The 25,782-nt window shown below is 40.9% G+C and overlaps 1 protein-coding gene across 1 annotated transcript; it reads right to left on the minus strand.

The window, feature by feature from the left end:
• Window positions 1-21,858: 21,858 nt before the first annotated feature.
• On the minus strand, window positions 21,859-23,961 carry LOC143571056 (uncharacterized). The gene is made up of 3 exons (XM_077056575.1): window positions 23,616-23,961; window positions 22,867-23,438; window positions 21,859-22,428 (listed from the first exon to the last, which is right to left on the minus strand). Exons 1-3 carry the CDS (start codon window positions 23,959-23,961, stop codon window positions 21,859-21,861), a joined length of 1,488 nt encoding a protein of 495 aa, XP_076912690.1.
• Between the last annotated feature and the right edge of the window lie 1,821 nt (window positions 23,962-25,782).

Here is a 25,782-nt window from a genome sequence, read left to right on the forward strand (position 1 = left end):
TTAAAATTCTTGTGCTAGAGCATTTTTATTCGAGTAATTAAACTCAGAGATTGGAAACTGAGCTATGAAAGATAGAAATGTTGTGTGCTGATCACTTAGAGCACACTAATCGTTCGAAGGAATTGTCATGTCTGGTAACTTGGCTAATTACTCCTGAAATTAAGCGAAGTGAGCGCTATATTGGGAGCTAACTCCATCGATAGGGAGTATAGTCAACCCTGTAAAATATGCAACCTTTGGAAGGGTTGTGTCATAAGCCAGCATTGATATATTTGATTCTATGGGAAGCGGAATGGAAGGACGTTAGGTGAAACGTCGAGTGTTAAAGAAGGGAAATGATAAAGGTATAGTGCAAGATAGACTTGCGAATAAGTAGGTATGTCCTACAACCCAGAATTATACTAAGACTAGTTCTGGTGCGAAAACATGAACCGCATAAAGGGTCCTTCCTTAAATGTGGAAAATATAGTTATCGGCAGAAAGAAGAATGTCGGGTGATAGTAGGCCACAGGTATGGTAAAGATGGACGTAATGCCCCATTCGTAGAACCAACTGAAGCCATGAGAACCGGCAACCCCAACCCATTCATGTACAACCACTCCGAGCCCAACAACTTCAATAACAATCCATCCGAAGAAATCAAATTATGCCAAACAGTTGTACTTGCTATGAACGTGGCAGTGAAGATGAACCTCATGACAAGCATCAACCTCTGATCAAGCAAGGAGCCGTGCTTCTGTGAGTAATTCAAATAAAGCAAGTCATGATCCAAAAGTGGTGTTAAGTACGTTGTAGTTTTAAATCAATAGGCTTCAGTGATATTTTTACGGTCGTCGATAGAAGTTAGTTCCTGCTAACCTCCTACCCTTTGGAAAGATACCGATTAGTGAAACTATAGAACCCTATACTGTAGAATCGCTAACGGTAAATCCCTAATGGTTAACTAAATTGTATGGAATTGTCCTATTATTCTGAACGATTAACCTTTCCTTATTGACCTACGACCTGTAAAGCAAAGAAGTTTTGACGTAATGGTTAGCATGGATTGGCTAACTCAACATGAAGTAGAAATCAAATATGAAAAGAAGATGATTAGAAGGAGAAACACGTATATATAGAAATATATATGTGTTGGGTACAGAAAAATATATAACATACAGAGAAAAGTGTACGGTATTATGTTGCCACTCAAATCTCATCTTGAGATGTTATAATATTTACGACAAGATGTGTGTATTTGACAAACGTGATTGCCAAAGTATTTAAAAGAAAACATATAGAAGATATCCCGGTGGTGCGCAAATTTCCACAAGTTTTCCCAGAAGAACTCCCTGGATTACCGCCAACCCGACAGGTCGAATTCAGAATCGATTTAATGTCTCAAGCTGGCCCTGTTGCTAAAGCATCCTGCCGACTTGCACCGTCTGAGATGCAAGAATTATCCAATCAGTTACAAGAATTGCTGGATAAGATTTTATACGACCTAGTTAGTCACCATGGGGTGCACCAGTTTTAATTGGGAAATGAAGGACGGAAGTGTTAGGATATGTGTTGATTAGGGAGAATTGAATAAAGTGACGATCAAGAGTAGGTGCTCACTTCTTCGAAGTGAATGATCTGTTTAACCAACTGCAAGGGACGATTTATTTTTAGAAAAAAAAATTGATCGTGGATATAGTTATCACCAAATGAGAGATCCAAGAGGAAGACGTTGCAACAACAGTGTTTCGGACTCGCTACGGCCACTATGAATTCTTAGTTATGCCTTTCGGGCTAACAAATGCGCCGACAGCATTCATGGAACTCATGAACCGAGTCTGTAACTTTATTTTGACAAATTTGTCATAACATTCATTGATGATATTTTAATATATTCGCAACGTAGAGAAGAGCACGAGCGATGGATAAGGAAAATTGTGGAAATGTTAAAGCAAGAGGAGTTGTACGCGAAATTTTTGAAATGTGATTTTGAATAAAGAATGCATAATCCCTTGGTCATGTTGTAAAGCAACAAGGATTTCACATAGAACCAAATAAGATAGAAACCATTAAAATTGTGCCAAGCGCCGATTTTAAGTCTCCCCGATAGAGACGATGGTTTTGTCGCGTATTGTGACGCATCGCGTAAAGGGTTAGGATGCGTGTTGACGCAGTATATTAAGGTTATAGCCTATGCTTCCCGACAGTTAAAAGTACACGAGTAAAATTTCACTACTCACGACTTAGAACTGGGAGCGGTTATCTATGCACTTAAAATGTGGAGACATTGTCTCTACGATACGAAGTGCACCATCTTCACTGATCATAAAAGTGTGCATCACATATTCGATCAGAAAGAACTAAATATGAGGCAACGAAGATGGGTTGAGTTGTTAAACAATTAAGACTGTGACATCCGTTACCACCCGGCAAGGCTAACGTCGTAACCGATGCCTTGAGTAGGAAAGATCGGGTTAAGCCATTGCGAATGAGGGCGTTGGGGATGATAGTCCAGTTGAACCTTCGAACCTGATTCGAGTCGCTCAACGTGAGGCGTTGAAAGAGGAACAATTGGAAAAGAAGGAACTTTACGGCAATGAGAAAAGTTCGAACAGCGCATGGACGAAATTCTATATTTCAAAAATCGGGTTTGGATCCCGACCCTCCATGACTTTCGTGAATTAATCATGGACGAAGCGCATAGATCGAAATATTCCATACATCCGAGATCGGATTAGACTATTGATGATACGAATATCTGAAAGGATTTTGTTAATGACCGAGTGTGGAGAAAGATACGGTTACGTATGTTGGTAAAAATTTAAGTTATGCAAGAGATAAGGCCGCATACCGAAAACCCTTGGGAACGCCACAACGACAGAAAATTCGCTAATGATAGTGGGAATAAATTACAATGAATTCTCGCCCAAATTCATGATGTTGAAATGGTAACTCGTCGTGGAGTACCATTTTCAATGATCTCAGATCGAAATAGTCATCCTACTTCCATTATTGGAAGGAGGGGAAGGAAGCATCGAGAGCTTGAAGCTTTCTATGGGTGAGGCAGTTATCTCCAATTTGTTAAATTGAAAATGGGCGTCGATCGAGCCATAAGATTTGAATTGACCCGAGAAACAATCAATCGGATTTATAATATTTAAGGTAAGTTGAAAGCAGCGCGAGATTGGCAAAGGATTTATGCCAACATTCAAAGGAAACCATTGTCACTGGAAAGGGGTGACAAGGTATTTTTAAGGCATCACCTTAGAGAGGTGATATGAGGTTTGGCAAAACCGAAAATAACTCCGTAATATATTGGACCTCATGAAAGTATTTCCGTGATTGGTCATTTAGTTTATCGATTAAAGTACTCTAGGGGATAAGTACTATACATGATGTTTTGCCATGTATACGGATTGAAAAGTGCCTAAGCAATGAGGCAACGAAAGTACTAGTAATAGAGGTACTCATAGAAGACATGTTTGATATCATAACTAATTCCGTAGAGGTAGTAGACGGGAAAACTGAACAGTTTGGACATACCAAGCTTTATTAATTAAGATTAAGTGAAATTCACAGCGAGGACCAGATTATACTTGGTAACGCGAGGGTGAATTCTGAAGGAAAACCCCCCCCCCACCTTTCTCTCGAAAGGAGATAGTGGGCGTGTAAAATTTCGAGGACGAAATTTCTTAACGGGGGGAGAATGTAACGATTCCGACGAAACCAAGTATACCCTAACCGGTAGATGTTAGTTACGTCATATGTAATGTCGGGTACATGAGTTACCATGGTAATTATACGAGAATACATGGTTCGTTGTATTGATTGTATGTGAATATATAACTCACCGTATTGAATATGCGATCAAACGATCGATAGTTATTGAAACCCGAATGAATCGAGGGTTCAATTATAGACGAGATATATGTTATTTAGTGATGTTACGAAGTATTAAAGCTTCGGAATAAGTGGATTAAAGCACAGAAAAAGGATTTCGATTTAATAGTACGTCGGTACGTTAAACGAAACCTTTAATACCAAACCGAGCAAGAGACGATCGATCAAGCCGAAAAAGATGCACAATTATTAATACTATGATGTTTTAAGTTAATAAATGTCATGGTTTAAGTTTTTAAATCGGTTTTATATAAATTTTATTTTTAAGCCGAAAAACGACCGTGTTGGCCTCGTTTTGAGCGGAATTAAACGTTTAACCGAAAAACGAACTGAATCAGATTATCCACAACATTATCCGGATTACACAATCCAAATGAGTGGCCAAGGATGGACTTGTGGGTCCCACCCCACCCCTTAACCTAGTCCGATCGGACTCCAACACCACCAAAACATTCATTTTTCTTTTTTACACAATCCAAACTCAACATCCTTCATTTCTCTCTAGTTCATAATCCAAAAACCGACAATTCTAGCAAGAATAACGAGGTAATGATCGTGTTATGTACGTGTTTATCTTTGTTTCTTGAGTTTTCTTTCAAGAAAATGAGGTTTCCAAGTGAAAAAGGGTGAAAACCCGAGATGGAACCGATTCTTGCATGATCAAGTGATGTATACAAGTTATACAAGGGATCTTGGTCCAAGAAAGGAGTTAAAAGAGTCAAAAACGAATTATTACGGTTAAATCTTTGTTTTAGTATCATAACCGTAACCATGAAAGAAATGGCTTGATCGTGAGTGTAACTTGCTTGGTATTATGGTATGTTGTTTGTAGGCTCTGTAATTAGTGGTAGATAAGGCGGAAAGATGAGTTTGTAGCTTGTAGTGGCGGAAAACGAAAGGTATATTCGGTTTTTGTCGGTGTATGGGTTTTTGGACAGATTGTTGGTCGTTTAGAGTTAGGTCACGAAATTTTACAGAGGTGTTAAACACATGGAAATATGAGTTCTGTGAATTTTTGGTAATTTTTGGATGAAGGATGAATATTTGGTGAATTAAATGCTCGGTTTTGGCCAAAAATGGTGAAAAATAGTTAAATATCATGAAAAATTCTGGAAAATTGTGGATAAGCTTTTCATATCATGTATAAGTCACACACAAAATTTGAGGTCCGTTGGAGAAGTCTAAGTAGGCTTTTCGGTTAAACGAGTTCTAGGGATTTCTAGCTCGGTTTTAGTAAAAATGGCATTTAAAAGAAGATTTTGGTTTTGGAAAAGATTACAGGGGACTATGTGGATGGCAGGGGACATCCAGGAGAAGTTTGGGATTTTTCTAAGATCGTTTGGTATTTACGACATATTTAGTGTTTAAATGGTGTTTAAAAATAGATAAGTAAATTTTAAATATAAGAATTAATTCTGGAAATATTTTTATAAAATTCCCCACTGTTAAAAAGTGATTTGTGCAAAATTTCAAGATCCGAGAGTAAACGGATAATTATTTGTGCTAATTATCAAACTTTTAAAGTAAAACGCGTAAACCGGTGAAGTTCGCTTAAGCGATCTGACTGGTGTACAAAAACCCTAAAAATGAACTATTTTCATATAAATGAGCTAAACAAGTAAAAATAAATCATCCGAAAATAATTCGGATGATTTGAGTAATTTTAATCTATTTTAATAGTTTCCGGTACGCCAAAGACGGAAACGGGTCCCGCGGCCAATCGGGACGTCTAAACCGAGCTATAATTTCACATCTTTAAATAAATTATCCGTCAACCACTATTTTCGGGTCGTGTGTGACCAAACTCATTTTTGAAACATAAAAACGGATAACAGTGCTAGGCACGCAAAACGAGAAAAACGACTAATAGTAGTTGTGACCTTGGAACTCTAAACGACATCACAATCTGAGTCCGGAGAAGTGTTTCTGGGTTAACCTTGCCCCCATAATGGGTACAGTACTGGGTTGACAGTGTCCCCAGGTGTACCGATTGATAAGATTAAAGATCATATAAACAATAATTGTATAATAATGATCGTAGGGATCATATTACAGATTGGACGAGTTAACTGATATTGATTGTTGTTACCTACTTGCATGTGCTAAGGTGAGTTTTCACGAGCCCCTTTTACTGAACTGTTTTAAATATTTTCCCGGGGCGGAAATCATGTTTTTATCAAAGTGTTTAAGTACATGCTGATCGCATGGAAATGAACGTATTTATATCATGTTTATTGTACGGGAATCGTACGGTAATGAATCAAGATGGTAATTGTCTGAGTTGCTAACAGTGTAAGGCCCGAAACAGTGTTCTGGGGTAACCGAGTTCCCAGAGGTTATTAAATGTGTTCTGGGGTAACCGAGTTCCCAGAGGTTATTGAATGTGTTTCTGGGGTAACAGAGTTACCAGGGGTTATTAAATGTGTTTCTGGGGTAACAGAGTTCCCAGAGGTTATTGGAAGTATTCTGGGTTAACAGTGTACCCAGAGGTTATTAAATGTGATTCTGGGGTAACAGAGTTCCCAGAGGTTATTGGAAGTGTTCTGGGTTAACAGTGTCCCCAGGGGTTATTTGATATGTGTCACACCCCGATCGTGATGGCGGAATAATCGAGGCGCGGCGACTAAGTCGTGATTGTTGAGCACAATAGTATAAAAGTCTAAATGCATAAACATAACCGAAATGTCAAATATTACACCATCCAGGTGACATGAAACAAATTGTTTTAATACAAAATATCAAGTTTCCAAACAACTCCTAGACTAGCCTTCATCTCTCTAAGGCCTCTAAACTTGCTAGGGATTTCTTGCTGCATTATTTCCTGAAAACATGTAACAAACTGTCAACTACATAAAGTAGATGAGTGAATTCATAGGTTTAAAGAAAAAGAGTTTATACACAAACATACTAGTATAGGTTGTAGGGGTTTATATATAGGGTGTACCTGCGGCTAACCCACCACTCCTACAACTTATACTACTATGTTTGGATATAATACCCGGTTTTAAGATGGTTTGTAAGAAAAGGTCTCTTGGTTTTCCCAAAGAGGTTTTTGTAGTAAGTAAAACATGAAATGTTCTCCTGGACTCTCAGCGGGGTTATTATTCTCCCATTAGAGTCGTTTGTGATAAGATTACTCAAAGATTTGTGGTCTCCCAACGGTACATGTAGCACATAGCAGTTAAGCATAAATAAGGACATATAGATTTGAGCATGCTAAGTTTACTAGATAAACCAACACCAAGATCCCACTGTTTACTAGTATCCAAGATGATGGTGAATAAATGATGATGATGATGAATGATGATGAAACTCAATGATCACACAAGACTTGATTGATCCCACGCAAGACTTAAACCAAGACTACCTCGTTCTTGTCATCCAGGACTCAGCTAGGTTCTACCGAGAGTAGGATAGACTCCCCAAAGAATCCTGGGTTCCCTTGGTCCCTACCGAGACTAGTATAGGTCCTCAAGAGTTATGGATTTCACCGAGAGTAGTATGAAATCCCATGAGTTACGAGTGCCACCGAGAATAGAATGCCACTCATGGTCGCGAGTTCTACCGAGAGTAGAATAGACTCTCGCGTCCAATTCAACTCATGATGCTTTGATCTCTAGATTTCCATGCTGACACAATGACTATGATGATATGAATATGATTCCCATTCCCATGATGTCAATGTTCATAGAATTTCCCATACTCATTGATTTCCAATGTTCTTAGATCTCCATAAGTTGATGGGTTTTCCCCATGTTCATAGATTTCCAAAGTTTATAGATTCTTAAAAAGCTTGTGGATTTCCGCACGTGTGTAGAAATCCAAAAGTTTATAGTTTAAAGAGTGTTTGCATAAATGATTTTATCCAAACGTGTAAAGTTACCATGTTTCCACCCCATAGTTTTGAAAAGCTTAAATAGGGGCTATGAACTCACCTTGATCTCGGGTTAGGATGGTGCTACAATAGATCTCCTTAGCCTAGAGTTGAACATATATATATAAGGTTAACAACGTGCTATAAGTCTAAGAAAACGAGCTTACGCGGCCTCGAGCAAAAACTGGGTTTTAAAGACGAAAACAGCTTGGTTCTGGCTTGATTCGATCGAATAGGAACACGTTCGATCGAATAGACACACATTCGGTCGAATCTGAGGCACACTCGATCGAACTAGAAACACATTTGGTCGAACCAGTTGGAAAAACTCGTTCGGTCGAACATGGAACTTGTTCGATCGAATAGACACTCATTCGATCGAATACGAAACTCATTCGGTCGAATGAGTTGGAGACCATTCGGTTGCTTTCCTATTCGATCGACTGGACTGATTCGATCGACTGGTTCGATCGAATGAGTCTGATTCGACTCCTTCAAGCTGGGCGACGGAGAAACCTACGGGTTTTTCAGATTTTCCAGATTTTTGACCCAAAATCGAAGTTTTTGACATGGAAATGCTCGGGATTGAAAGGGCTATCGATTCCTAGTGATTTTAAACACAAAAGCCTGCATTTTGACACCAAAACAAGACGGTTTTTGACCCGAAAACTCTAGAAACGAAAATGGGTGTTTTTGCTCGATTTGAGGCCGAAAATGGTTATGAAAATGGATGATTTTCAAGAAGATCTTACCAAGAATAACAACAAACAGATTTGTGGACTCGGATTTGAAGTTTGAAGACTTTCTCTCTCTAGTTTCTCTCTCTAGAATGAGAGTGTTTGGGTGGGAAGTGTTGGTGGAAATGAAAGAGATGGTGTAAGAATACTTGATTTTCCGCTTAAATACTCGGGTGACTCGGGTTCGGGTTTAGGCTACCGACGGGTCAAGACTAGTCGAGTTCATAAGTTTTTAAACAAACTAAAACTTTTTCAGCAAAACTTTTATAAAACCATTTTCCGAATAATTATTTGAAATCTTTTTAAATAAGAACATTTAATTTTTCGAAAGCATAAAAATTAATATTTTTCAGGCGTAAATGTCGTTTTATAAAATAAACATTTTAAATGATAAAAGCAGATTTTTCCAATGATATGGGTTCCGAACTTATCGTCCAGAATCCCAAAGTCTATAGTTTCCGATGATTTCACGATCCTAGTTTACCAATCGAATTTCAGGGCGTTACATCCTCCCCAATTTAGAGGAATTTCGTCCCGAAATTTAGAACTTAGTATAGTTGATGCAATGATGTTTTAGATCAAATGATCCCATGATGACCACTATGCGCCACTACCCCTAATTTTCGTCTTGGATACCACCCAAATCAAGTTGAAGGGGTTTATATATAGGGTGTACCAGCGGCTAACCCACCACTCCCTCAACTCCACTTGGGTGTTTCTTTCGACTCCTATTAGTTCAATGACACACAGGACGACACACTATTTTCCACTACAAGGCATCACCTTCAAGCTTTACATCAGACATATTCATTTCGGATTGAAGGGGTTTATATATAGGGTGTACCAGCGGCTAACCCACCACTCCTTCAATCTCCAATGAATAATTCCCTCAATAACTCTTGAATTTAACGCCTCACAGCTGCCACGCTAACTATGAGTCCCTAATTTCCAAGTCTCGCTTCAGACATAATCAACTTGTGCCGAAGGGGTTTATGTATAGGGTGTACCAGCGGCTAACCCACCACTCCTTCAACATTCATTGATTAATTCCCTACGCGAAGCTTGAGTTCACGACTCATAGTTACACAATAGCATATTGTTTATACACGTATACACCTGTGAACTTGATGTAATTATATTCCGGACTATAATTACGAGTTCACCTTGTATCAATGTATAAACTCCATTGTGTGCGGCTAGAAAAATCGACACGACACCACACACACACACACAACCATGCTTCATGAATGCTAGAATGATGACAAATTTTGGCTCAATGATACATAGTTTACCCCAATGTTTACATGATTAAGTATGCACAACTTGTGTTTTCCAGCACGAGTCATGGGTAGCCAAACTTGGTGTTATGCAAATAAGAGAATATTTATAAGCAAATAGGAACAACATGATACTTCATTGATTGATATTGGTCCCTGATTACATGATTACGATTACATAGACTCCAAGATTTCTAGAATTACAAAGATGATGACTATGCGAACAGATGAGGGTATTCCTCCTTCATCTTATCCTCTCGCTCCCATGTGAACTCGGGTCCACGATGGTTGTTCCAACGTACCTTGACTATGGGTATCCGGCTTCGCTTAGTCCTTTTGACTTCTCGATCTAGGATCTCGACAGGTTCCTCAACAAAGTGTAGTTTGTCGTCGATGCGAACCGTGTCGATCGGGATTTGAGCGGTCTCGTCAACGAGGCACTTTTTGAGTTGCGACACATGAAAAACGTTGTGAACACGGCTGAGTTCTGGAGGCAATTCCAAGCGATAGGCTACGGGTCCGACCTTTTCGATGATCTTGAAAGGTCCTACGTACCTAGGAGCAAACTTTCCCTTTTTCCCGAAGCGAACAATGCCCTTCCAGGGGGAAACTTTGAGCATTACGCGATCGCCTATTTGGAACTCCAGAGGTTTGCGGCGTTTGTCAGCGTAATACTTGTGTCGACAGCGGGCGTCCTTAAGTCTTTGCTGGATGATGGCGATACTGTCAGTGGTTTCCTGTATCAGTTCCGGGCCGAGGATTTGAGAATCTCCGGTCTCGGACCAACACAGTGGAGAACGACATTTCCTGCCATAGAGTGCCTCGAATGGTGCGCATTTGATGGTAGCATGATAGCTGTTATTGTATGAGAACTCTGCAAGAGGAAGGTGAGTCTCCCAGCTACTACCGAATTCAAGGATACAGGCTCTGAGCATATCCTCCAGGGTTTGTATGGTCCTTTCGCTCTGTCCGTCCGTTTCAGGATGATAGGCAGAGCTAAGTTTCACACTTGTCCCAAAGGCTTTCTGAAATGACTTCCAGAACCTTGACGCAAAAGAGGGGTCACGGTCAGACGTGATGCCCTTAGGCACACCGTGACGGGTTACGATCTCACGAATGTAAATCCGCGCCAGCTTCTCCGTAGTGTAGTCCTCGCGGACAGGGAGAAAGTGGGCAGACTTGGTCAAGTAATCCACGATAACCCAAATCGTGTCATAACCGCTGGGTGTCCGCGGGAGTTTGGTAATGAAGTCCATAGCGACTTCGTCCCACTTCCACTGCGGTATGATCGGTTTTTGTAACAGGCCAGATGGTCTCTGATGTTCAGTCTTGATCCGCGAGCATGTTAGGCACCTACCGACGTACAAAGCTATGACTTTCTTCATACCCGGCCACCAGAAGTGAGACTTGAGATTCTGATACATTTTATCACTGCCCGGGTGAATAGAGTATCTGGATTTGTGCGCTTCGTTCAGGATAAGTTCTCGAAGTGGTTCAGAGTTTGGAATCCACATGCGATTTAAGTAGTAAAGTATACCATCATACTTGGTTTCAAACTTCCGTTCGGCACCGCAAGATAGCATATTTTTGAGATCACCACCAGCAATCGCTTGCTTTTGAGCTTCAAGAACCAAGGAGGGAAGATTGGACTGAATACGGATCGCATGCAACTGGGTCCTTTCCTTGCGACTTAACGCGTCAGCCACTACGTTAGCCTTTCCAGGGTGGTAGCGGATTTCGCAGTCGTAGTCACTTAGGAGTTCAACCCATCGACGTTGTCGCATGTTTAGCTCCCTTTGGTTGAGGATGTGTTGTAGGCTCTTGTGGTCGGTGAAGATGACACATTTCGTACCGTATAGGTAGTGTCTCCATATTTTTAAGGCAAAGACCACAGCACCCAATTCCAAGTCGTGGGTGACATAAATCCTCTCATGACTCTTGAGTTGGCGCGAGGCATAAGCGATGACCTTACCGCGTTGCATTAAGACGCAGCCTAGACCTTGGCTCGAGGCGTCGCAATAAACAACAAAATCATCGTTACCCTCAGGAAGTGACAGGATTGGTGCATGACAGAGTTTATGTTTCAATGTTTGGAAAGCCTCTTCTTGCTCTTGGTTCCAAATGAATGGTTCCCCTTTTTGAGTTAACATTGTGAGAGGCAATACGATCTTTGAAAAGTTCGAGATGAATCGACGGTAGTACCCAGCTAAACCAAGAAATGAACGAATTTCGGTTGGCGTTGTAGGCGCTCCCCAATTTTTGATGGCTTCAATCTTGGCAGGGTCGACATGAATGCCTTCCTTGTTAATGATGTGACCTAAGAATTGAACTTCCCTTAGCCAGAATTCGCATTTGGAGAATTTGGCGTAGAGTTGCTCTTTCCTCAGCAGATCCAAGGTAAGCCTGAGATGAAGCTCATGGTCGGCTTTAGAGCGGGAATAAACGAGAATATCGTCAATGAAGACGATAACAAACTGGTCCAGGTATGGACGACAAACGCGATTCATGAGATCCATGAACACCGCAGGGGCATTCGTCAAACCAAAAGGCATGACTAGGAACTCGTAGTGTCCATAACGAGTTCTGAAAGCGGTTTTCGCGATGTCGTCCTCCATGACGCGTACTTGGTGATAACCTGAGCGTAGGTCGATCTTGGAAAAGTAAGTGGCTCCTTGCAGCTGGTCGAAAAGATCGTCAATCCTTGGTAATGGATACCGATTCTTGACCGTGAGTTTGTTAAGCTCACGATAGTCTATGCACATCCGGAAAGATCCGTCCTTCTTCTTGACGAAGAGGACTGGAGCTCCCCATGGAGATGAACTAGGGCGAATAAAACCCTTGTCTAGTAGTTCCTGTAGCTGGCTCGATAATTCCTGCATTTCTGACGGAGCCAAACGATACGGAGATTTTGCCACGGGGGTTGCACCGGGAACTAATTCGATGTGGAATTCGACTTGTCGGCTAGGAGGTAGTCCGGGTAAGTCTTTAGGAAAAACGTCTGGAAATTCACGCACAACGGGGACATCAGAGAGCTTCTTCCCCAAAGATTTCTTGATGGAGACATGAGCTAGGAAGGCGAGACACTTCTTTCGGAGGCATCGCCGAGCTTTAAAGCAGGAGATTAATTTCAGACATCTGCCTGATCTTTCTCCTTGAATAGTTATGGACTCGCCAGAAGAACAAGGAACGCGAATGAGCTTCTCAGCACACACCACTTCCGCGTGGTTGATGGACAACCAATCCATCCCAACAATTACATCGAAACTTCCTAATTGCATAGGGATGAGGTCAATGTTAAGAGACGTCTGATCAAACGTAAGCGTGCAATTGCGAACGATTTTGTTCACTTGGGTAGACTCTCCGTTTGCCATTTCGACAGAGAAAGCGGGGTCTAAGACAGAGGTTCCTAGATTAAGCAATGGGACCAACTCGCTAGAAATAAAACTCCTATCTGCACCCGTGTCAAATAGAATAGAAACCCAGAGATTGTTAAGGATGAACGTACCAGTAATGACGTTAGGATTTTGGCGAGCTTCAGCAGCGCCAATAGTAAAGGCTCGGCCTCGGGCCGGAGGAAGATTTGCAAGACGAGGACACCTGCTCCTGAAATGGTCCGTGGCTCCACACTCGAAACAGCTTCGAGTGTTGCTGGGTTGGGAACTGCTGCTCTGTATTGCCAGTTGATTACCTTGAAATCTGCAGCGTTCCGCTAGGTGCCCCAAACGTCCACAGTTCGTGCATTTCCAGCACGGGGTTCCGGCAGGGTGATGAAATTGGCAAGTGCCGCACTTGGGGTGAACCCCAGTGTACTCCCTCTTTGGCCTTCCAGAAGGGGTGGGAGCAGGAGCGACAGAGCTGATTGGGGTTGCGGGAGTAACCATCGCGTAACTGCTAGCCTTACGCTTTTTGATGCGGTTGATCTTTTTGGATGAGCCCTCAGCGGCCTTGCCCGTACCTTTGGCTAGGACCCCAGTCTTAACCTGGTCCTGGGTCAGTCGAGCAGCTAGTTCAATGGCCGCTTGTAGGGTTGATGGGTCAGCCCCGATAACGATTCCACGGACAGTGTCAGGTAGGCCATTGATGTAAAGCTCAATAGCCCGGGAGGGAGGGGTGACCAAGTGTGGTACGAGAAGGGAGAGCTCGTGAAAACGCTCCATGTACCCTTGGTGATCAGCGCCCTTCATTTTGTGCACCCAAAACTCAGCTTCAAGTTTCTGCACCTCACTGCGAGGTACGAACTCGCGGGTAACCAAAGCTACAAATTCCGACCAGGTCATGGCCAAGGCAGCCTCACGCCCGCGGGTTCTTATCTCGTTGTTCCACCAGGTCAGCGCGCGTTTAGACAACATGCTTGCCGCGTGCGTGACTTTCAGTGTCTCAGGGCACGAGCTAATAACAAAGGCAGCCTCCATCTTTTCGATCCACTGGAGGAGACCAACGGCGCCTTCTGAACCGCTGAAGCTGGTGGGTTTGGTAGCCATGAAGTCCTTGTATGGCTTATTTGCTGGTTCATTTGCGTTCTGAGCTGGAATTTGGTTGGCCCCAGAGGTTCCTTCTTGCCTCAGCCCCTGGCTGATGGCTGTTACCATGCCTGGTAACACAGCCGCGATCTGCTGGGCTATAAGGTTGGCTAGATCAGCGGAGTCCAAGGGGGCGGGTGCACGTCTGGGAGGCATTCTTGACTAAACGAAAAAAAACGAGCGTTAGATAGAATCGATGACACGCCAAAGATTAAGAATAGAGGACATAGATTATACCAAGAACACAGAATGACATGGCTCAAGAGATTAACAGTTAATATACAACACATAAGCACGCAGCACGTATATAAGTGTAGACATGTGATTGTGATGCATGAGCTATCTAGAGTCAAGGATCCTAGGTTATAGTCTAGGTCGGTTTCCTAATTCCCTATAACCACTGGCTCTGATACCAATCAGTCACACCCCGATCGTGATGGCGGAATAATCGAGGCGCGGCGACTAAGTCGTGATTGTTGAGCACAATAGTATAAAAGTCTAAATGCATAAACATAACCGAAATGTCAAATATTACACCATCCAGGTGACATGAAACAAATTGTTTTAATACAAAATATCAAGTTTCCAAACAACTCCTAGACTAGCCTTCATCTCTCTAAGGCCTCTAAACTTGCTAGGGATTTCTTGCTGCATTATTTCCTGAAAACATGTAACAAACTGTCAACTACATAAAGTAGATGAGTGAATTCATAGGTTTAAAGAAAAAGAGTTTATACACAAACATACTAGTATAGGTTGTAGGGGTTTATATATAGGGTGTACCTGCGGCTAACCCACCACTCCTACAACTTATACTACTATGTTTGGATATAATACCCGGTTTTAAGATGGTTTGTAAGAAAAGGTCTCTTGGTTTTCCCAAAGAGGTTTTTGTAGTAAGTAAAACATGAAATGTTCTCCTGGACTCTCAGCGGGGTTATTATTCTCCCATTAGAGTCGTTTGTGATAAGATTACTCAAAGATTTGTGGTCTCCCAACGGTACATGTAGCACATAGCAGTTAAGCATAAATAAGGACATATAGATTTGAGCATGCTAAGTTTACTAGATAAACCAACACCAAGATCCCACTGTTTACTAGTATCCAAGATGATGGTGAATAAATGATGATGATGATGAATGATGATGAAACTCAATGATCACACAAGACTTGATTGATCCCACGCAAGACTTAAACCAAGACTACCTCGTTCTTGTCATCCAGGACTCAGCTAGGTTCTACCGAGAGTAGGATAGACTCCCCAAAGAATCCTGGGTTCCCTTGGTCCCTACCGAGACTAGTATAGGTCCTCAAGAGTTATGGATTTCACCGAGACTAGTATGAAATCCCATGAGTTACGAGTGCCACCGAGAATAGAATGCCACTCATGGTCGCGAGTTCTACCGAGAGTAGAATAGACTCTCGCGTCCAATTCAACTCATGATGCTTTGATCTCTAGATTTCCATGCTGACACAATGACTATGATGATATGAATATGATTCCCATTCCCATGATGTCAATGTTCATAGAATTTCCCATACTCATTGATTTCCAATGTTCTTAGATCTCCATAAGTTGATGGGTTTTCCCCATATTCATAGATTTCCAAAGTTTATAGATTCTTAAAAAGCTTGTGGATTTCCGCACGTGTGTAGAAATCCAAAAGTTTATAGTTTAAAGAGTGTTTGCATAAATGATTTTATCCAAACGTGTAAAGTTACCATGTTTCCACCCCATAGTTTTGAAAAGCTTAAATAGGGGCTATGAACTCACCTTGATCTCGGGTTAGGATGGTGCTACAATAGATCTCCTTAGCCTAGAGTTGAACATATATATATAAGGTTAACAACGTGCTATAAGTCTAAGAAAACGAGCTTACGCGGCCTCGAGCAAAAACTGGGTTTTAAAGACGAAAACAGCTTGGTTCTGGCTTGATTCGATCGAATAGGAACACGTTCGATCGAATAGACACACATTCGGTCGAATCTGAGGCACACTCGATCGAACTAGAAACACATTTGGTCGAACCAGTTGGAAAAACTCGTTCGGTCGAACATGGAACTTGTTCGATCGAATAGACACTCGTTCGATCGAATACGAAACTCATTCGGTCGAATGAGTTGGAGACCATTCGGTTGCTTTCCTATTCGATCGACTGGACTGATTCGATCGACTGGTTCGATCGAATGAGTCTGATTCGACTCCTTCAAGCTGGGCGACGGAGAAACCTACGGGTTTTTCAGATTTTCCAGATTTTTGACCCAAAATCGAAGTTTTTGACATGGAAATGCTCGGGATTGAAAGGGCTATCGATTCCTAGTGATTTTAAACACAAAAGCCTGCATTTTGACACCAAAACAAGACGGTTTTTGACCCGAAAACTCTAGAAACGAAAATGGGTGTTTTTGCTCGATTTGAGGCCGAAAATGGTTATGAAAATGGATGATTTTCAAGAAGATCTTACCAAGAATAACAACAAACAGATTTGTGGACTCGGATTTGAAGTTTGAAGACTTTCTCTCTCTAGTTTCTCTCTCTAGAATGAGAGTGTTTGGGTGGGAAGTGTTGGTGGAAATGAAAGAGATGGTGTAAGAATACTTGATTTTCCGCTTAAATACTCGGGTGACTCGGGTTCGGGTTTAGGCTACCGACGGGTCAAGACTAGTCGAGTTCATAAGTTTTTAAACAAACTAAAACTTTTTCAGCAAAACTTTTATAAAACCATTTTCCGAATAATTATTTGAAATCTTTTTAAATAAGAACATTTAATTTTTCGAAAGCATAAAAATTAATATTTTTCAGGCGTAAATGTCGTTTTATAAAATAAACATTTTAAATGATAAAAGCAGATTTTTCCAATGATATGGGTTCCGAACTTATCGTCCAGAATCCCAAAGTCTATAGTTTCCGATGATTTCACGATCCTAGTTTACCAATCGAATTTCAGGGCGTTACAATATGTTTTCGGGATTAACAGAGTTTTCACTTGTGGACTCAGCATAATTACATCACTTATTTATGATTATTATAAAGATTTATCATGGTTCACTAAAATTGTGAAACTCACCAACTATTCGTAGTTGACCCGTTTTCTCACATGCTTTTCAGGCACAACTAAGATAAAGTGATTGATTACGTGCTAAGTGCTTGATGTGTGTAAGGTTTGCGTGCTGGACGTTAGGATACATTATAATGGATAGAATTATGAATCGTATTGTATGATGTGTGTATCACCTAGACGGTAATGAAAGATGAGATAATGTAATTTTGAAGTATATTAGTGCATTCGGTTTTGTTTATAAACAATGTGGTTGATATCAGAGGTGTCTGTCGCATCCTGTTTACGTTTCCGCTGCGGTCACGGGGTGTTACAACCGCGATGGGTCCCTTAATATTATTTTTCACTTTTAGTCCTCGTCTTTGATAGCTTGACATTTTAGTCTAATTCTCGTTGTCCAAAAATACTAAGTGCAAAGTGCGCCATTAAAGCGCCACATTGCGCCCAACGTCCTTCGCCGTCGCCTTCGCCATCGCCATCGCCATCGATATCTCCCTCGGCCTCGGGCCTCGTCCTCATCCTCGCCCGAGCGCGAGCGCGTGCGCTTCGGGTGCTACGCACCCTCCGCTAGGACCACTTGGTGTATCATATTCATAAAAGAATATTACTATGGAAAATCTCTTCCTTATAAAGAGCTTCCATTTCTTTACCACTTTCCATGTGAGATGGATTCCATCTTCCTTATTTATATCTTAGTGGAATGCTTCCACTTTCTTACATCTGGGATGGAATTTCTTTCATCTAAGTAAATTTAACTTAGGAAATATTTTTATTTCCTTATTTAATATTTTCCCATGACTTGTCTTTAATATTATTTTTGGTCCCTCAACTTTCCTAAGTTGTCAAATTTGGATCAAAATTTTGGGGATGTCACACAGTCTTTCCTGCGTTTTATCAGGGGATTCCTTTTCCATAACTGGTTATGAAGTTGGTGAGGCAACGGTGGTTGTACTGCTTCTGAGTGTAACAGCGTTAGCTGTCGCATTCGGGTTGGTGATTGTGTTTCTGGAAGAGTGTCGGGTGGTCTTTCGAATAATTGTCGGGCAATTTGTCCGATTTGAGTTTCTAGATCCTGTAATGATGCTTGTTGACTTTTGAGGTCGGCTTCATGTTTTAATAATACTCCATTGATATCAACAACTCTTGAGTCGTCATTCTTTTCTGCTTCTTTTGTTTTGGTCATGAGTTGGATTAATATCTCTTGGATCTTTGAGTAGCTTGGGTTTTGATGGCTACTAGAACTTTGATCTTGGAATTGAGGTTTAGGCTGGAAGGATTGATTCATCGGTGTTTTTTCGAATCTGGGTAAGGGTTGAGTGTTACCTCCGTCTTTCCAACTGAAATTCGGGTGGTTCCTCCTTCCTGGATTGTAGTTATTGCTGAAAGCGTTGTTCTGTCGGGCGCTGAAATCGACTTCTTCCATGGCCATGATGACTTATTTGCAGTCACTTGCTTTATGATTTCCACCACAAGTGTCACATGTAAGTCTGGTTTTTGATAGCTCGGCTTGAATTTGTTAGAATTTTTTAGAAAGGGCTTCAAGTTGTACTGTGACAAGAGTGTTGGAATCAACGTGGTGTATTCCTTTATGGGTTGGTGTAGATCTTGGTGGGTTGTAAGCGAAACTCTTCTTTGAGGCTTTCTCCAGGACTTCAAATGCTTCGTTAGGTGATTTGGATCCCAGGTCTCCACTATCGATTTGGTCGATGGCCTGTTTGTTTTGACTGGATTGTGCATCAATGAAAGTTTGTACTTGTAACCATACGCTCAGTACATGGTGTGGGCATCTTCTCAGAAGACTTTTGTATCTTTCCCATGCTGCGTGCAACGACTCATCATCATCGGTCCGGAGTCCGGTATTGCTGGCTCGGTATTTGGCAGTTTTGTCAGGCGGAAAATATTTGAGTAGAAACTGTTCAACCATCTGGTCCCAAGTGGCGATGGACCCAGATGTAAGAGATTCTATCCATTCTAGGGCTTGACCCCGTAAAGAGAAAGGAAAGAGTTTGAGTTTGATTTGATTGTCTGAACAGTTTTGAATTTTAAAGGTTCCGCAGATTCATAAGAATCGAGATATGTGAGAAAGAGGGTCATCGTCGAGGAGACCATGAAATTGAACTGAATTTTCCACCATATGAATGGTGCTTGATTTTATTTCGAAATGTTCGGTGATTTCGGGTGGAGCCACTCCATTGTTGTAACCTTCGATAGTTGGCTTGGCATACTAGCTCATGTTCGGCTCATTGTTCTGGGCCGCAATCATTTTTCGGTTTGATTTTCTCCTGATATGGTGGCGTCTACTTATTCGTCTTTGATTGCTTTGGCGGTTTCTGCAGTCCGTTTACGTGCTCGTCGGCGAAAGAGTCGTCCCGGTTCAGAAATTGGAGAAACAAGCCCACGCTCAAAAGTAGAGGACATACATGGGACTAAATCAAAGTGAAAACCAAACTAAAAGTTAGTTAAAGTTGAACTAAAGGTTAGTCTAAGTTAAACTACGAGTTAGGCTAAGCTATTTTTAAACTAAACTAAGGTCTAAGTTAATTAAGCTAAAGTAAAGGTAAGGTAAATAAAAGTTAAAATTAGGCTAGCTTTAAAATTATATAGTATAATGGTTAGAAAAAAAATAAAGTAAAATAAAAGTTAAAAATTTGCACAAGTATAAACAATGATTAAATTAAAACTCGGATCGTTCTTAGAAACGTACCGTGTCCCCGGCCACGGCGCCAAAAACTTGATGTGATGTTTGCGTTGCGGTTTTAAAATATGATAAGTGGGATGATTTGCTTTTGCACAAGATCGTGTTATAAATTTATAAAAGTGATTTCTACAAAGACTAAACACACAAAAAATAGGCAAGTGTACCTATCGTATATTTAGAATAGTATTGGTAAGAACCAAGTATCGATCCGTGGACACAAATGTTTCTAATAATAAATTGTCGTTTTACTTTAATCGAAGGTTTTAATCATTTTTGGGGTTAATATTTGAACTTTTTATAAAATATAAATACTTATATATAATATATAGGTGACCAAGACGAGAGATTCTAAACGAGTAGTTCAATTACGTGAAGGTTACTATCTAAGATCAAGAATCCACTCCATTTTAGCATTGACAATTAATATTCAAACATGTGGTAAACTTGCCATAGCAACATATGATAGATAGCTTCTTAAGCCTTAAGTGAGCATCTTTGGCACAAATGAGGTAACATGCACATTTTAAAGTCCATCATTTCCAAATGTCATGCTACCTCAAGAATGTCAATTTAAGTTGGCAAGTAGTTTCGTAAAGTAGAAAGATTAGGATTGACTTCGATTTCTCAAATACCAATTCTAACAACTTCGGGTGGTTGTAATTTAGTCACACAACCTCACCTTGGTTGATTATGTAGGTTATAACTACACATTCCGTTAACATATGATTTCTTTAACTAGCATGATATCCTAAGCAAAGTCATTTTCGGATTACCAAGACTTAGAGAAATACATCATAACTTATATCTCATCATTTCTAAGTACAATATAAGGATCCATGTTTCGATAATGTATCAAAGTATTTCTATATTTAAATAACATGAATCGATCATGATCGATTGACAATATAATTGACAATCACCAACTTTGAATTAGTGATTTAAGATGATGAAACATTTCTCATCAAAAGATAATTGTAAGATAACCATGTACTTTACTAGACTACACCACATGTTTTAAGTAATCATCAAGTAAAACAAAGCATCTTCATAGATTTTATATGGTGAATGGAGTTTAGTTTATAATGAGCATGTTTATGAACATTATGATGGATGATAATAACAAACACATGATTAAACTAGAACAATCTAACCAAATGTGGATGAATGATGATGATGATTAATGATAATGACCTCCAAGCCTTCAAACTCTTCACTAGATCTTCAATATGAGCGTTAGTGTGTGTTTTTATAAGTGAAAACCGGATAGAACTCTCTTCAAGGCACACCAAATGAGTGCAACACGAGCCACTATTTATAGGCAATATGGAGTGAGAAGCACGACCAAGTGCTTACATAGGCATGCCCCCGTGCATTTTTATGACATGTGCCAAATTCATTTTGTCTTTTCTTGTAGACGAACACGGCCCCGTGGTTGAGAGGCACGGCCCCGTGCTTTTGTTCCCACTTTTTGTCTTTTCTTGTAGACTTTTGTCTTTTCTGGTTTTCAGAAGCATAGGGGCGTGTTTTTTGAGGCATGGGGACATGTTTCTTGTTTTTCTTGTGTTTTCTTCTGTTTGTCTTCGTCTTTTCGCTTGTTTCTTCATTTGGGGCTTGGTTTCACATGAAATTACATTTTATTATGATAAGTAGCCTTTTGTGCTATATTATTTAATAGAAATTGCAGTTTTTAGAGATTATTTGATGCCGAAAAGATGTATAATTTATGTACATCAGTAAAGTTAGAAACCGAGTTCTCAACGCCGCCCTCTTGGTTTTGGGAACATGTAGAGTCAAACGATGAGGTAAAAGTGTTATTAGATGGTGTCATAGTGTTGTCCTGCCCAGCATTGTGATTTGGTTGTCTCGGCCCAGACCCCAAGTGCTCCGTTGATCTGCACTTCAGTCCAACCAGGTCTTGAGTTAGACTCCATATTTTGAATCTCTCCCCTTTCCCAACATCGTTTTTCATTAAAGACCACATCACGGGCCACTACAACCTTTTTCAGAATAGGGTTGTACAACCTATACGCCTTGGTACCATTTTCAATACCGAAATACACCATCGGGACACTTCTATCACTTAGCTTTGTTAACTGGTTCGATAGTTTCTTTACATGAGCAACACAACCAAAAACTTTCAAATGATTAAGTGTTGGCTTGTTCCCTTTCCAGCATTCATACGGTGTTTTATTGGACACCGCCTTAGTCGTAATTCGGTTAAGCAAGTATACCGAATGTCGAACAGCTTCACCCCAAAACACATCTGGTACCTTCATCGTCTTCAAAAGTGATCTCGTCATCCTGAGAATTGTTCTATTACTGTGATCCACTACCCCGTTCTGTTGTGGGGTGTAAGGAGCCGTTAATTGGCGCTTAATCCCTACCTGTTGACAGAACTCGTAAAACTGATTAGAATTAAATTCTCCACCACGATCTGTTCGAGATGTCTTCACGAGATAGGGACTCTCCTTTTCAACATGTACTTTGAACCTTTTGAACCACTCAAAGGCATCATCCTTATTCTTAATCAAATATACCCATATATACCGGCAGTAATCATCAACGAGTAAAAAGAAGTACCGATTGCCTCCCAAGGTTTGTGGTGAAATCGGACCACAAAGGTCCGCATGAACGAGTTCCAGCGGTCTACTTGCCCTCCATTTTGATTAAATGCTAAATGATTGCCTCGCTTGTTTCGCCACCAAACAACCTTCACATACTTGTGTTGGGTGTGATATACAAGGCATACCATTCACCAAACCCTTCTTCACCATAGACTCTAGGACTTAAAAGGTTTCATGCCCCATACGTGCATGCCACACCCAAGCTTCTTCCTCAAACACGGATACGAAACAAACAGGTTTGGAAATAGTGAGAGCTATTTTATACATCATGTTTGCTGATAGTTGCACCTTCATGAAAATTCTTCCTTGCTCATCATACATCCTTAAATAGTCTCGGTGTAGCCTTACATCATACCCGTCTTCCGTCATTTGACCCAAACTCAGGATGTTATTGTTCAAGGCTGGTACAAAGTACACGTTTGGTATCACCAACTGCTCACCATTCTTGCTTTCAACGACAATTACGCCTTTTCCTTTAATCTGCACCTTCAACCTGTCACCGAAACGCACCCAACCTATTACACCTTCATCCAATTCAGAAAATGATTCCTTGATGCCAGTCATGTGATTGCTGGCTCCGTTGTCCAAGTACCACGTATCTTTGCTTCCCCTGATTTTGATCTCGTCTTGACCTGGAATCAGATGATTCTCATTCAATATCACCATCATCAGTGTTTCTTCTCCAAGGACTGTTAAGTAAAGAGCGGGTTCTTTTTCTTGCGCTTGTGTCAAATTGGCTGCCTCATTGGGTTTCTTTCCTTCTTCACACTCTGAGGTGTAATGACCCAGCTGCTCACACTTAAAACATTTTACATGTTTTTTGTCTTTGGTTTTATGACTTGAATTGCCCCTCTCCTTTTGTGGACCGCCACCCTAACGACCACCTCTGCCACGATAGAACCCACGACCTCGTGACCCACATCGTCCCCCTCTTTCACCAAACGAACCTCGACCACGACCACCATGTGAATTACCCCTACTTGTACTTCTTTGGCTTCCTTGGCTATCAGGTTTTGAGAACATTAAAGTATTCTCCCCGGTTGTATTTCCTTGTTTGAGCCTTAACCGATCTTCGTAGGCCTTTAACCGACCAACAACCTCCTCAAACGACATGTCATCTACATCCGTTGTCTGCTCAATAGAAGCCACCAGTTGAATAAACTTCTCAGGGACTGCGTCTAGTAACTTTCTCACCAAGATCCCGTCTTCAAGAGTGGCCACAAGATTCCTGTACTTCGACATCATCCCGCTTAATTTTCCAGAGAACTCATCAACCGACTCGCCATCTTTCATCTTAAGTGCCTCAAACTCACTTTTGAGGGTGTTTAAGCGTGCCTTCTACACATGGTCGGCACCAACATACCGTATTTTCAACGATTCCCAAATCTCCTTCGCCGTTTTCTTCTTTGCAACTTGCAATAAAACTTCTTCCGGGATTTCTTGAAAGATGAATGCACGGGCCGTCTTGTTCTTCTTCTCATCTTGCATCTCTCCTGTTGTTGGTTCAATCTTATCCCACAACCCTTGAGCGTCCATCACTACTTCCATTTTGATCGCCCATGTTGTGTAGTTAGTTGGGGTTAAGGTCAGGATTTGGAGGGATACGGTACCAGTTTCTTTTGGGGCTGAAGTGTTTGGGACAATTGACATGGTATTAAATTTAGGGTATTTTGGCATGTAAGATTAGGTATTGGATTTGAACTCTTGCTCTGATCCCAAGTGTTGGTAAAATCAGAGATGGTGATAGAGAACAACAAAGGTTTGGGACAATTTTCTGGTTTATTATCAAATTGAAATAAGCGATTACAAGGAAATCAACGTACTGAATTGAAATTGCTAAGATAAGAAACAAAACAAGTTAAACTGCTTATAAAGAAAAATAAACGTAGCCTCCAAGCTCCATGAAGCCCATGTTCTCCATGTTGCGAATTAATTGAGATAATGCCATGTGAAACTCCACAAAATTCGGTCAACTATCACTACCCAGTCAACAGTGACCTAACACTATTCTGTCACCACTCCTCATGCCTTGGTTGCAACAAATTTGAATCAAAACAATGGAAATCAGAGTCGTGGTTACCGTGACTCTACTAACCGTCAGACTAATCGAAGAAATCCAAGTTCCAACACTAGCCGGGAACCATCCAGTCACAACACCACTCCTCAAGCCTTGTAATAAACAAAAGCGCTCAGTTATTTATAATTCATGCCAATTTGCTAAACACAAACGTTTGCCATTTACTTTGTCGAATTCAATTACCTTATTTCCGTTCGGCATGTTACATTGTGATTTATGGACATCACCGGTCTTAAGTAAGAATGGTTAGAAATATTATCTTGTTCTTATTGAAGATTATACTCATTTCACGTGGGTATTTCCACTTAAATTTAAATCAGAAACATATACCAAATTTATCTAATTTAACGCTCTTATTAATACCCAATTCCACCGTAAAATTAAAACCTTTCAATGTGACGGGGGACGAATTTGATAACACCCAATTTAAAAACTTTGCATTTCAACATGGCCTAACATTTTGTTTCTCATGTCCACACACATCCCAACAAAATGGGACAGCCGAACGCACAATTCGACATATAAACGAACTCATGCTCTCTCCTCACCCATGCATTTTTACCACCTCAATATTGGGTGGAAGCTCTTCACAAATCCACCTATCATTATAATATTCTTCCATCCAAACTTCTAAAGTTTAATACTCCTACCGCCACACTATACATGAAACAACCGACATGTGAGAACCTTCGTGTCTTTGGACGTTTATGTTATCCCAACCTAACCGATACCCGACCACACAAACTTGCACCATGGTCAAGCCAATGTGTTTTTCTTGGTTACCCGGCCGACCATCGAGGTTATTGATGCCTTGACCTATCTTTCGGGAAAGTCATCCTCTAGCGACACGTCACATTTGACGAGTCCAAATTCCCGTTTGCCACCAAGTTTACCCCTACACCCAACTCCTACATGTTTCTTTACTCCGACCCACCCCCATTATATTCCAACAACCAACCGCTACACCCACTCCCACTTCGTTACTGGTACCTAACCCAACCCATCCTACCATGGCCAACCTATAATTCCGAACAATC

This window comes from Bidens hawaiensis, unplaced genomic scaffold, assembly GCF_021521415.1.
Source record: "Bidens hawaiensis isolate Kalapana, Puna unplaced genomic scaffold, B.hawaiensis_p1.1 tig00025186_1, whole genome shotgun sequence".
Classification (NCBI taxonomy): Eukaryota; Viridiplantae; Streptophyta; class Magnoliopsida; order Asterales; family Asteraceae; genus Bidens; species Bidens hawaiensis.